The sequence below is a fragment of the Perognathus longimembris genome, chromosome 28, assembly GCF_023159225.1.
Source record: "Perognathus longimembris pacificus isolate PPM17 chromosome 28, ASM2315922v1, whole genome shotgun sequence".
NCBI lineage: Eukaryota > Metazoa > Chordata > Mammalia > Rodentia > Heteromyidae > Perognathus > Perognathus longimembris.
Window position 1 is genome coordinate 24,316,427 of NC_063188.1, and position 13,630 is coordinate 24,330,056.

At 40.0% G+C, this 13,630-nt stretch overlaps 1 protein-coding gene across 1 annotated transcript in view; it reads left to right on the forward strand.

Annotated features, from left to right (window-relative positions):
* Positions 1-13,630, forward strand: part of Tmem255a (transmembrane protein 255A) — a 49,956-nt gene that overhangs the window by 18,391 nt on the left and 17,935 nt on the right. Inside the window, exons 4-6 of the mRNA XM_048336043.1 lie at positions 1,062-1,151; positions 6,240-6,308; positions 8,082-8,170. Of these exons, the coding sequence (XP_048192000.1) occupies positions 1,062-1,151; positions 6,240-6,308; positions 8,082-8,170 (248 nt within the window). The remainder of the gene's footprint in view (positions 1-1,061; positions 1,152-6,239; positions 6,309-8,081; positions 8,171-13,630) is intronic.

A 13,630-nucleotide genomic window follows, 5' to 3' on the forward strand; every position in this document is an offset into this window, starting at 1 on the left:
TCATCTATTATTTACCCATTATCTGTAGTGCTGTGAAGTGAGATTTATAGAGAGATGTTTCTGAACAACTCCCAAAGGAGATAAGCATTTCCTCCTAGCTTGTTGAAGGGAGAGAACTCTAGTGTGCCCTTGGACTTGATTTCTTCCTTGTCCTGGAGAACAGATTGAAGCCATTGTATTTCCTTCCCCCCCCCCAAAAAAAAGTCAAGAGAGAAAACATTCTGCAACATGTAGTTTGAAGAATGAAGAAAGGTAGATGGTGGTCTCAGCACCCTAGGAAATACCTTGAAACACCTATGGGCCACACACTGAGTTGTAGAATAGCCTTGGTAATAGAAGACGAAGCTTTAGGACATTCTATGTTGTCTACTTTGATTAATAAATAAGGACTTCTGGTTTGATCAACCATTTTTCTTATTTATAAGTTTTCATATATACCCCACAAAACCGATCCGTTTCACTTACTTCAACCCTTGTAAAATATCCATGACTTTTAAGTTTAGCAAATGGAGTGTTCTCTTTCTTCAATGACGCTTAAGGCCATATGGGGTTATGCAGGCCCTTCAAATTACCCTCATCATCATCAATGTCCATCACGCCATGGTGTTATGTGTGTGAGGAAATGAAAAGAATGCTGGAGTAGGAGTTGATGGGATCAGACTCTCTTAGAGACTAGATGGAGACCCTGGGAATACCATTTCCTCTTACTGTGCCTCCAATTTCACATTAGTAAAATAGAGGGTTGGATTACATGATATCAAAGGTCCAAGGAGTTGGAGGATGCATTGAAAGAGCTATGTAATCGGATTCCTCCATGGATAACATGCTGGATTCCAGCAAGAGTCCTCTTCATTTGGTGTTCACAGAGTGAATTTCTTAGTGTTCTCTGAAAACATACAAAAGTACTTCAGTGTTCCTCCCCACACCCTGCATGACTAAAAATAACCTAGTGATGGGTGATACACTAGAGTTCTGCTTTGGCTGCCAATCTGATGGGGATTGCCTATCTCACAAAGCATCAAAAGTAGAAGACTAACAGTCACTTTTGTTTCTCCTTGCAGCTGGTAGCTTCTATTGTGTTTATCAGCTTTGGTGTGATTGCGGCTTTCTGTTGTGCCATAGTTGATGGAGTTTTTGCTGCTAGACACATTGTGAGTATTATTAGCTCTCGGTAGAAATACATGTGCAATACATCAAGATGCCATTGTATGTGCTCTGGATGCACAACACTGTGCTGAGTGCTTTGAGGAGTATACACATGGGAAAAGCCAGGATCCGGAAGAGTTGACAGTCAGGGTGAGAACATCAGTGGGCACACAAGCATCTGGACAACTGACTCCAAACTAGGTGTATGATCTCCAAGTGCCAAGTGGTTCACTGTGGACTCCAGAGATCAAGGTAAGCTTCCTAGTTGGGGAAAGTCTAGACATAAGCCTTTGAAACCTGAGTAGGATTTAGAAAGGCAACAAGTGGTTGAGGCAGGGGAATGACTTGGAACTAGTTTGGAGAGGAGAGAGCAGCAGGAAGCCATGAGACTTTGTGTAAGCACTCAAATTTTCAACGGCTTTCAGCAGCTTTCCCTTTCAACAGGCTATAAGAGCAGACAGTGACAACTGAATCTCCTTTTGTCAGATGACAAAAATTTTCTGTTCCCACACAGTCATTAGGAAAGTAGGGATGTGACTGGGGAAAGACCAGAGCCCAAATTATCCATCAAGAACCCACTCTTAAAGTCCAGGTGCCAAATGCTACTTGCTGAAGAAATAGTGCCTTGAGTAAAGACTATTTACTTCTGAGTCCTAAACTTTTGCTCATTATTTGAGGAAGCCTAAGACAAGGGAATACCCATTTTACTTTCTATAGGAGCCCTTGCCTTTCTTCCATCACTTTCTACTTCATACTATTCCAGAAATCGGACCCAGGACCAACTTCTCCACTAGGTATGGTAAGCGTAGTACCTGAGGCCCATAGTACTTTTTCAGGGTCCCACAAAAATATCATTTCTTTCCAAATAGGAAGAAAAATGGTGAATATTTGGGGGGTGTGCCAGTCCTGAGGCTTGAACTCAGGTACTGGGCACTGTCCTTGCACTTTTTTTTGCTCAAGGGTAATGCTCTGCCACCTGAGCCATAGCTCCACTTCTTGTGTTTTGGTGGCTGATTGGAGATTAACCACCCAGGCTGGCTTTGAACCATGATCCTCAGATCTCAGTCTCCTTAGTAGCTAGGATTACAGACATTAGCCTCTGACCCCAGCTTATCAGTAACTCTTATTAGAATTCTACAACCTGACTTAGCATTTCATATTGTCTTTGTGTATTATGTCCTGCATGTAGGCCTATTTAAAAAATATTCTTTAGTTGTGCAAAGAAGGTGCCACATAACAAAGCAGCTTAAGAATACGATGTGTCTTAATCACTGTCACTCCTCCAGCTGCTTTCAACCCAGCTCTTCCCTTACTTTTCTTAATTTTGTGGTATTTACAATGATTTTTTCATTGCAATCTTCCTTCTACTTTCATCCATTTTTTTGTAGTGTATCAACCATACTATACATGCTATTTTGTATTCAATAAGACCCATCTCTCTTTTAATACTTTAAAATGTTTATTTTTTAAATTTTTGAGCATATATACATTTGTAATACAAGAGGGCTTCAGTGTGATATTTTCACACTTGTACACTGTATGCATTAAACAAATTCACCCCTTCCACCATATTTCCTTTCCTCACTCCTCCTCCATTAAAATAGTTATTTTTATTAGGTAGTTAGACAAGGGGGTTTCAATCCTAGAAGTCAGGTTATGAGTACAATGCACCTTGATCAATGTGACCCCTCCATTGTTCTCCCCTTTTGCCCATCCCATCCCTACCTTCAAGTTATGAAGTTCAAATTTGACATAATGTATGTTGAATGTAATGACTGTATTTGCTCATCCTTCCTTCCTCCCCCATTCATGTACCCTACCTCTTGTTACCTCCCCTTTGAACATGTTTCAACTTCCTAGTATTCATTTTGTTCATTAGTTGTTCAATGAGTTATACCCTTGAACTCCTTCCCTCACTATACTATCCTTTAGTCATTTTGATTGTGTGTATATGCATATAACCCTGTATTCATTACCATGTGTGTTTCTATTTTAGATATAATTTCTGCATAGGAGTGGAAAACATGCACTGTTTGTCTCTTTGAGCCTGACTTACTTCACTTAACATATCTTTTTTCTAGGTCCATCTATTTCTCTGCAAATAATATAGTACTACTCTTTGCAATGAATGCCTAAAATTCCATTGTATATGTGTACCACATTTTCTTGATCTACTCATCTGCTATAAGGCATCTGGACTTTTCCCATAACTTGGCTATTATGAATAATGCAGCAGTGAACATGGGTGTGCAGGTGTATTTACCATATCCTCCTGGTTTGTTATGTTCTGGATAGAAACTCAAGAGTGGTATGGCTGGATCATAGGATAGTTCTATGTTTAGTTTTTTAAGGAATCTCCAAATTGCCTTGCAGAGTGGTTGCACTAGTTTACATTCCCACCGAGGCTGTGTAACAGGTTTTCTCTCCCCTCCTCTGTTTATCTCTGTCAAACTTTCTTGTTCATATTCTTGATGATGGCCAATTTTACTGAGGTGAGATGGAATCTCAATGTTGTTTTGATTTGCATTTCCTTTGTGGCCAGGGAAGTTGGATATTTCTTCATGTGTTTATTGGCCATTCTTGCTTTTTCTTCTGAGAACTCTCTATTTACCTCTTTTGCCCATGTATTGTATTATTGATTTTTGGAAGGTTCAGTTTCTTGAGCTCCGTGTATATTCTAGGTATTAGGTCCTTGTCAGATGCATAGTTGGTAAAGAGCTCCCATTTTCTAAGCTGCCTTTTTATCATAGTAACTATGTCCTTTACTGTGCAGAAACTTTAGTTTGATGTAAACACATTTTTCAATTCTCTTTCCAATTTGCTGAGTCCCTGGAACTGTATTCAGAAAGTTTCTCTGTTTACCAATATGTTCTAATGTTTCTGCTATTCCTTTCTGCAGTAGTTTCAATGTTTCAGGCCTGATGTTGAGGTCTTTGATTCATTTGGAGTTAATGTTGAATGCAAGGTGACAGAAGAATAAGACCTATCTTAATAACACTAATTCCTTATGTTTGTGTCATCCATTTAGCTTTTTTGTGTTTCTTCACATGTATTATCATATTTGAAGCCCATGGCAATCCTATGAGATATGTAGGGCAGGCATTATCATCCTCATTTGACAAGCAGTATTCACTCTGAGGCAATCTCCATGGCAACATAGGCCTAGTGGCTAAGAAACCTGAAGTAGATTTTGATGGCATTATGAGCTAAAATGGCTTCCTTTTTCTCCTCCTACAACCTCATTGAGATATTCTTCATATTCTGTACAATTTACCCACCCAAACAGTATATTCCAGTGATTTTTGTCTATATTCAGTTACAGGCAATCATCAGTTAATTTTAGGAGATTTTTTTTATCACCTCAAAAAAACACTGTACCTTTTACCTATTGCATCCTTGTATGCATCCTCCCTAGCTCTAAGTAACCACATACATTCTAAGTAACATGCATTCTTTTCCTATACATATCCATATTCTAGATATGTCATACTCATTGGCTTCTTTCCTTTAGTCTGATATTTTCAAGATTCATCCATATTGAAGCATAGCTCATTACTACATTCTTTTTCAGCCTAATAATGTTCATTGTCTAGATACACTAAATTTTATTTGCTTGTTTACCTGTTGGTGGGCATTTAGGTTATGTCTATCTTTTTGGTTATTATGAAAATACTGCTATAAACATTGTGGACAAATTTATGCATGGAAATATGTTTTCATGTTTATTTCTCTTCCCTTTTCCATATAGGAATAGAATTGCTAGATAATGTAACCATGTTTACTTGGTTGAGGAGCTGCCAGCCTGTTTTCCAAAGTGGCTGTTTTACACCATCAGCAGCAGTAAATGTAGATTCTGATCTACCCACACTCTTACCGACTCTCCTTATCTAACTTGGATATGAGGCAGCATCTCATTATGGTTTTGATTTGCATTTCCAACACTCCTAACATGTTTTGATCAGTAGCTTCAATGAAAGGCAATGGAAAAAATTCCAAAATCTACTTACTGGAAGTTTTCCTGTTATGATCATTTACATGCCCCTGAATGTAGACCCTCTGTACAACCTGAAATTAGTAGTTGTACTACAGCATTGATACAGGAACTTTGGATAAGGCTGGATAAAACTTTAGGAAAATGTTTTTGCTTACTTTATACTTGCTTTAAGCCAGCTGGCAGTCCTCATTAGTACCCAAGAAATTTTGGAGTTTTATTAATCACTGGCAATATCTGTTAGCTACCTTAAGTGAAAGGCACATTTGTACCCTAACATAGCTTGAATGGTAAGTGCTAGCCTGATATGTTAATATAGTCCTTTACCATCATCTTGTCATGTTTCTTTGGTTTAAATGAAACTGAACTTCTCTCAAGACCTGCTTTCTACCACATCCCTGTATGTTTGTCTTGTTTCTTTTCTTGTCTCATAATTCCTTTCTTTCCCTTTCTCTTCTTTTGTCCATTTATGATCAGCAAGAAAATAAAATTAAATAATGATTATCAACATGCCTGGTGTAGGCATTCAACATAAAGAAGTTTCTCTTTCCATCCCTTTCCACCTAAATTGGTGGTCCTTCAAGCTAAGGAGCTTGCACTCCTAGCTGAGTGATCCCTTATCACCTCCTGAGCAATCCCTTCTGAAAAAAAATCTGTGGAAATGACAACAGTATATAAGTCAGCAGCCCTTGTCTAGTGTCCAGTAGGTAAAGAGACTTCATCTTTGGAGGTGTACTCTCTCCATTTGGAAGTGTATTTTTGTAACAAACTTGAGTTTTGAATCTTGTGACTTAGGGATTATTTACAAGCAGAAAAGGCCAAATGTAAAAAATAATCAGAAAGAAATTTCAAGCAACTTGTTTCTCTCCTAAATTTTCATTAAACAAGTAGTCCAATAGAAAACAGTTATTAAACCTTTTTTGTCTGATCCTTATGTTCTCGGGTTCTTTGGATGAGCAAATTTCAGAAATTAACTCAGCCTACTACGTGTGTGTGTGTGTGTGTGTGTGTGTGTGTGTGTGTGTATGTTTAAATATTTTATTACCAAACTGCTTTATTTTCCAAAGCAAATACTTTTTTGGTTTGGTGCTTCCCTTTCCAGGATCTGAAACCTCTGTATGCTAACCGGTGCCACTATGTCCCCAAGACATCCCAGAGAGAAGCTGAGGAGGTAAGCCAGAAAATGAGATTGTGTGTCTTTACCTCCCAGAAGTCTCCTGTTTTATCCGAAACTCTTCTTTTACTTCTTTTCCTTGGCCTGGAGTTTACTGCTGAGTGTTTAGCTGATTTGTCCAATGATTCAGAGCACAATGTTAGTGAAGCCATGGTCAAAGATTAGAACCTCATGAGGCCTAATCAGATTTCCTTTTTTCTAGAGGATAACCCTGTGCTAGCTTCCAGAAGAATCTTAGTGTAAATGAAAAACAGAGTCCATAGGGTATAATCCTCCCCCATCTCTGTGGATGATTCAGTTGCCTGGACTTAGTGCTGGATGGAAGAAGGTGGGAGCCCCACCAAGGCATTAGGCCTGGTCTAAAGAAGTAGAGCCTGAATCCAACACACAGAAAAGCCTGGAAGCCAAATAAGAGCTGAAGACCTGGTCTACTTTATGGCTTTGGCCTATTGTCATTCTGCCCAGTTTTATGACCCCCTAAAGAGGCTAACCTAATAATCTGTGAGAAGGTACATTAGATCTCTTTCCTTCCCTGCATATCACACATCTCTTCTTGTGTTCCCTCCCTAAACCAAGAATTCCTTTGCATGAAATGCTGTGCTTCCAGGTACAATGACAATTTGGTACTCTATTCACCTCAAACTGAAAGTCAGCCCCCCTTGAACAGTTAGAAAAAGAATAAACATGTTATTGGAAAGAAAGGCAAGGTGGAACCAAAATGGTTGCTGCATGGCACAGCCTCAGGGGAAGCCTTTTACACAAAATGACTTAAGTGGTACCTCTGGAGCCAGGTAGAGTGATAATCCTGCTGCCAGGGCATCCTCACAAATACTTTTATTTTGGTTTATTTAGTTATTTATTTGCCTTAATTTTCCACTCCCAACTACCATTTTTTCCCAACTATTCTTGGGGTAAAAGGAGGAATAGGAATGTGTACGTGATAACATTTTATCACAAAGGTAGTGAACATTTGTATGAAGGAGCCAATATAGAAAAAGTGCTTATTTACTGTGATTGTTCTCTATATCAAAAGCAAAACAAATTTACAATCACTTTATTGTGTCCAGATAGGGGAGGTAACCTGGAAATTTTCTTGAAAACAAGAGACTGTAAATGGAAATAAGTTTTTGTTAATTTAAAAAAATGTTTTGCAAACTCAAAGTGTATAAACTGTCATAGATATTCCTTTGTTTACATTGTAATGACTTTGTTATGTTAACCTAGTGATTGTGAAAATACTGATAATGACTTCCATAGTGATTATAACCCTGGTCCCCCTAACCCTATTTTTCCTATGTAAGGTCATAAGTTCCTCATCCAAAAATTCTCCTTCCGCGAGGGTTATGAGGAACCTTACCCAGGCAGCTAGAGAGGTACTATTGTACTTCAGAGTGCATGTGATAACCCCTCTGTCTTCTTTTCTACCCAATTTTCTTTCTTTCTGTGTCCTGATTTCCTCTCCCTTTCTGTCCTCATTCTCTACTGTCCATTTGTTCTTCCATCTGTCCTTCTGCCTGTCCTTCCTCCTCTCCATCTCCATTTTGCAGGGTTGGGGTACTAAGGGCTATGGCTAAGGCTCAATGTAAGCTGAGCAACACAGTGATTTGCTTTATGCATACCACTTCCCTGCCCGGTCCCCTCCCTCTCACACATGGGTGTAATCATATCACAGCCATCCTTATTGTCTCCATCAGTCAATAACTTACATTTTCAAAGGGCCCTTCCTTCTATCTGGTGTTCGCTCATGTTCTTGCTGTACTGTACCCTTAGGTGAATTGCCCTCATCTCAGCCGTGGATTCTGCACACCTCGCATCCGGGGCAACACTTGCTTCTGCTGTGACCTCTACAACTGTGGAAAGTAAGTGTGGCGCCCCAGGCATAGCAGCAATGGTATAACCACACTGGGTATGACAAGAGCCAAGAGGAGAGAAGGGTCAATGATAGGGACCACAGAAGTATAGTAGATGATGTTGGTCTGTCCACAGATTTCAGCCACTAGGTATTTCCTGCCTTTTCCATACCAGATACTGTGTTAAGTACTTTGACATACTCGATCTCATTTAATTTTTACCTGTGAGGTAGGTAGAGGTATTTTTATTTTACAGATGACCAAGTAAGGCTTATAGGGAAGAGCTATCTAGCTGAAAGTCATACAGAAGTGGAAAATGGTAGAATTATTCATTCAACAATAGTTCTAGAGTACCTCAGTGTCTTGCCCAGTTCTGGACACTGAAGAATCCGAAGCAAATAAAACAGAAGTTCTTATCTCGTGAAGCTTATGTCCTAATAGGGCAGTCAGTTAACACAAAAAATTACATAATACAATGCTAGATGGTGATCAGAACACTGAAGAAAAATGAAACAAGAGAGGAAGATAGATCTTGATGCAGTAGAGAGAGGTGTGTATGTGTGTGTGTGTGTGTGTGTGTGTCTGTGTTGTGTTGTGTGCTGTGTTAGAGCAGCCAGGGAATGTTTCTTTGAGTAGGTAACATTTGTAGAGAAACCTGAATGAAGCAAAAGACAACCTGAGCACAAACCTGGTGAAGCTAGAGTGGCACGAATGAAGCTGATACTAGTTCTGCTATAACCATGTGGTGCTCTTCTCTCCAACAAAGTATCATTTATTATTTCTTTCATTCAAAACATATTTAGTCAGAAGTCACATGTTGGAAAATGAGTTGACCCTAGGAATGGCTTTGATTTTGAGTATATAGAAACTGGAAACTATTGAAGGATACAGGTTGGAAGACAGACTTAAATAGTACTGCAGGCATCTGGGAGGCCATTGCACTAGCACAAGTTGCAGAGAATGGAGCCTAGATTAAATTGGGAACAATAATTAAGTTGGGATCAAATTAAATTTGGGAACAATAGAAAGCAGATCATATTTTCAGAGAAATAGACAAGGTAGAATCAAAGAGCAATGTGTGAGAAAACACCTTCCCCCCCCCCCCATCGTGTGAGCTAGTTCCTGCCCATGCACATATTTTTTTTCAGACTCAGTGCAAGAGAGCTGGGGGCAAGGGAGGGAGTGAAGGAGGAACTGGTGGGATGGGAGCTGGATGGAGCCAGATCCAGAGACTGCAGATTTAGGCAGCCTCCTCCTCACACACATTCCCAGCTCTTGGTATTAAGGGGCCCACTTCTCTAGTGTCAGGTTAAGACCTGGCTGGCTGGAAACAGAGAAGAGCAGAGGGAGAGTCACTCCAGCGTTTTCCCTTCTTTACTAACAGGACTTTCAATTCCTTGAAAGATTTGGTAGTGGAGGAAGAAAAATTTAAAGATGCAAGTCAGGTTTAGAGATCATCTGGAAGGTTCAATTATTCATGTGGTAATAACTACTAACACCTATAAATGACTTCTCTCCTTAGTGGCTATGATTGAGGGCTGGCTATAATTACACTTCCTGAGACCATTCTTCCAAAAAAAAAGATCAAAGGAACATAAAATACATTCTAGGGGAATTGAGGTTATTTTGCTCTTACCGCTTGACTCCCCTTAATCTTCTCCTCTACTCCATCCTTCTCTCTCTCTCTCTCTTTTTTTTTTTTTGGTCAGTCCTGGGGCTTGGACTCAGGGTCTGAGCACTGTCCCTGGCTTCTTTTTGCTCAAGGCTAGCACTCTGCCACTTGAGCCACAGCGCCACTTCTGGCCATTTTTCTGTATATGTGGCACTGGGGAATCGAACCCAGGGCCTCATGTATATGAGGCAGGCACTCTTGCCACTAGGCCATATCCCCAGCCCCCCTTCTCTCTTTTTATCTTCTCTCTTTTCTCGATATTTCTTTGCCAGCTTTCTCCCTTCCCGTTGCTATTCTCCTCTCTTGTCTCTCCCCAGCTTTCTTTTCCCTGTTTCCCTGCCTCCTGGGGTGGGGACTGGAAACTTCCTGGAAGTAGGCCTGAGATTTGGAGCTGAGAGGAGGCCCACAGAAAGGGAAGCAAAGTGATCCCTTCCCTTACAGACACATCTTTTTTTTTCTGTTGTGGATGTGATTCTGAAAAAGGGTGGGATACACAAAATTCTCCATTAAATTCTCCATGAGTAAAGAGCTGATGAAAAGCATGTGACATTTGTTGAAAAGGACTCAAATTTGTTTCTTTCATGAGAAAAAGAAAATACTGCACTCAACAACTGACAGGGGTCCTGGGATCATGGTCCCTAAAGGTCTTCAAGCCTAGAAATGCTTTCACACATCTTGTGTCTGGAATTCGGTACCAGGCATCTTTCAGTGACCTTGTCCAAATCTGTAGTGCCCAGATTCCAAGGGCAGAGCCACTAGAAAAGGACTTGGTTAGCTTTACATCAGGTTATAAATTCAGGCCATGAGACAGGTCACGGGAGAGTACCACAATCGAAGGAAAATGGTTTCCTAGACCTGGGGCTTCTTCCAGCCAGAGCCAATGACACTTAAATTTGGGGCCTAAATATAGCTAAGCAACCAACATTCTGAGGCTTGGAGACTTTAGTTTTGCCAAATGAAGGTTTGTTTTCCTCATGCACAGCCTATTTTTAATCAATTGCCTGTTCCTCCAGTTCATTTCCTGGAAAGGAGGCCAAGAAAAAAAAAAGTGGGAACAAAACATCAGGCAATCATTTTTACAGTGCTACAGAAATGGTTTCTACTGTCTCCTTGAACCCACAGACCTTTTTTGACGTCATGGGTGGTGAGGTTTTAATACCAAACATAGATTATTCCATTTAGTCTTGTGGAGGAAGGTGGCTTTCTCTCGGACACAGCTCTTCAGTGGCTGCCTTTCAGAGTACTTCTGGCTTTCATTTGCTCACTCGTCTTTGGAGAGGTCAAGTCAATATCACTGGTTTTCAATGTATAGCCTAAAGGAAATGGAGTGGTTTGTGAACTGCCTCAGATGGTAACAAAATTTTTAAAAAGATAGTTTATTTTCCTTCATTACTTCCTTTGACAATTTTTATATGGCTCCTACTATGTGTCAGAGGATGTTCTAAAAGAATTTGCAGCAAGAAGACAGTTTTTTTCCTTTAAGAAACTCAATTTTCCAAGAAGGTTGTTGAAATAGAACTGATAAATGAAGTATACATGCAGAAAGGTAGGGAGAGGAGGAGGAAAATGAGGGAAGGGAAAGGAAAAGAAGGAAAGAGGAGAGAGATAGAGAGGAGATAGCAACAGAGAGGGAGGAGAGGAAATGAGAGGAGGAGGGGGAGAGAGAGACAGAGAGAGAGAGAAAGAAAGAGAGAGAGAGAGAGAGAGAGAGAGAGAGAGAGAGAGAGAAACAGGCAAAGAGAACTGTCTACCTGCCAAGAACTTCCAAATGTTCCCAGGTCCCTGACCTCTAAAAGGATGCCTTCCTACTTTATCTGCTGCTGTCTCCTATTTTATAAGTAGCAACTGAAGTACAGAGAGGTGAGAGGTTGTCGGTTTCTTTAGGTCTTCATGAACTTTAACAATTCTACCACTGTGCTCAAAAGTAAGGGAACCGCAAAGAAATGTGATTGATGACCCTTACCCTTAAGAATTTACAGTTTTGATAGATATACATCAGGGTAGCCTTGGGCTCAGTTGTAGCACACTACAAAGAACTAAGGTAGGCTCTCAGTACATATTGGATTAAAGGAATAACTGAAGGATTGGCATGCAGTGTGGCAAACTAAAAGGAATAGACTGTCTGAAGCTGTGGGAGTCCAGGGATAAGTTACTGTGCAGGCACTAGAGTACTTAAAAAAGGTTAGGGCAAGGTTAGGGCATGAAGAGAAGGCACTGCTTTCTATGGAAGGGGAGTAATCTGAGCAAAACATTTGAAATAAATGCCACCTTGGCTAGCTTGGGGCTTCTTAGGACTCCAGACTAGCTGGAGTGTAGATTCTATTTGGAGCTGGATTGTGGCCAGTGGGAATTGGGACATTTTCCACTAAAGATGTGGAGAGCCATGGAAATGTTCGAATTAAATGAATAGCATAGTTTAAACCAAATTGCTTTAGGAAGAGTAATCAGGCAACCGTGCAGTCTTAGAAGCCTGAGGATGAAGGCAGTGGGAATCAAAAGACGCACTTTCAGAGGAAGCTCTGTCCAGAGATGAGACCAAATGAAATCAGGAATTTCAAACAGAAACAAGCCACATTAATTGGCTAAAATATGAACTATATCTAAACATTAACTTGCTTTTGCCTCATGGTTCAGTTCAAAATTTTAAATAGGGGTTGAATCATTCAAATTGAAACCAAACATGTCGTTTCTAAAGTTATTGGATACTTTTATTTTTTGCATTGCTAGGGATGGAACCCAGATACTTGCACATTTTAGGCAAGAGCTCTTCTACTGTGTCACATCTCTAGCCCCAATTTACTGAATACTTGAACTATTCACCTATGTCCATGTTGAGGCCTGTGCTTCTAAAGAATTATTGTTTTTCTCATGGAATTCAAAGTTTTGAATTGCGTTGCCAAAGATGGATCTTGGAAGGGATAAAATATTTCGACATGTTTTTGTGGGTGTTCATATTATGCACTACAGTATGGCTTTCATGTGTGTCATCATTAATTCTCCCCGGCTCAGATAGGTTAAGAAAGTTGGTTAAGATCAGGCAGCAAAAATAAGAAGAGTAAGGATTTCAATGCAGTTCACTTCCAAGCTCACTAGTTAGCTTGGGAGGGAAACAAAGAGAATTTGAAGAACATCAGAAACCAACTACCAAGCCACTATTACACTCTTCCAATCCTACATGCACCCTGCCATTTTCATACAGACCTGCCATTTTCAAGAGATGGTCCTTCATAGCTGTGCTTTGTGGGGCAGTAACTAATCTATCCACCCTTCCATCCTGGTCCTGAAAGCCTGGATAGTGCTAAGTCACAAGAGACACAGTGTTCTTATCAACAAAATCTTCAGATCTGTTCCTAAAAATATTCAAATCAAATTCAAACAGATTAAATGTGCCACCTTCAAAATTCCACTATCACGCTTATTATTGAAAACTGGGTCCCCAATATTGACAGGCTTAGTACCACAGATTCCCAAGTCCTAGTCCCAGAGATTCTGCCACTTCAGTAGGATTGGGGATGGGCTCCACATGTTTAACTATCTTTTCCTCCAAGACACATGCACATATGCACAAATATACACAATAAGACACTTAGAGGCACACACCAATGGTACCACACACCAGCAGAAAGAAATCTGATTGTCATGCTGGTTAAAATTCCTCAGAGAAACTGACTTTTAAAAATCCTCAAATAAATTTACTTGTAAAGTTTAAAAATCTCTCATTGTATGTATAATCCCTCCATTGTTCAGTGGAGCTAAATCTTTGATTTTTTTTTTTGACATAGAGTCTCCCTATGTAG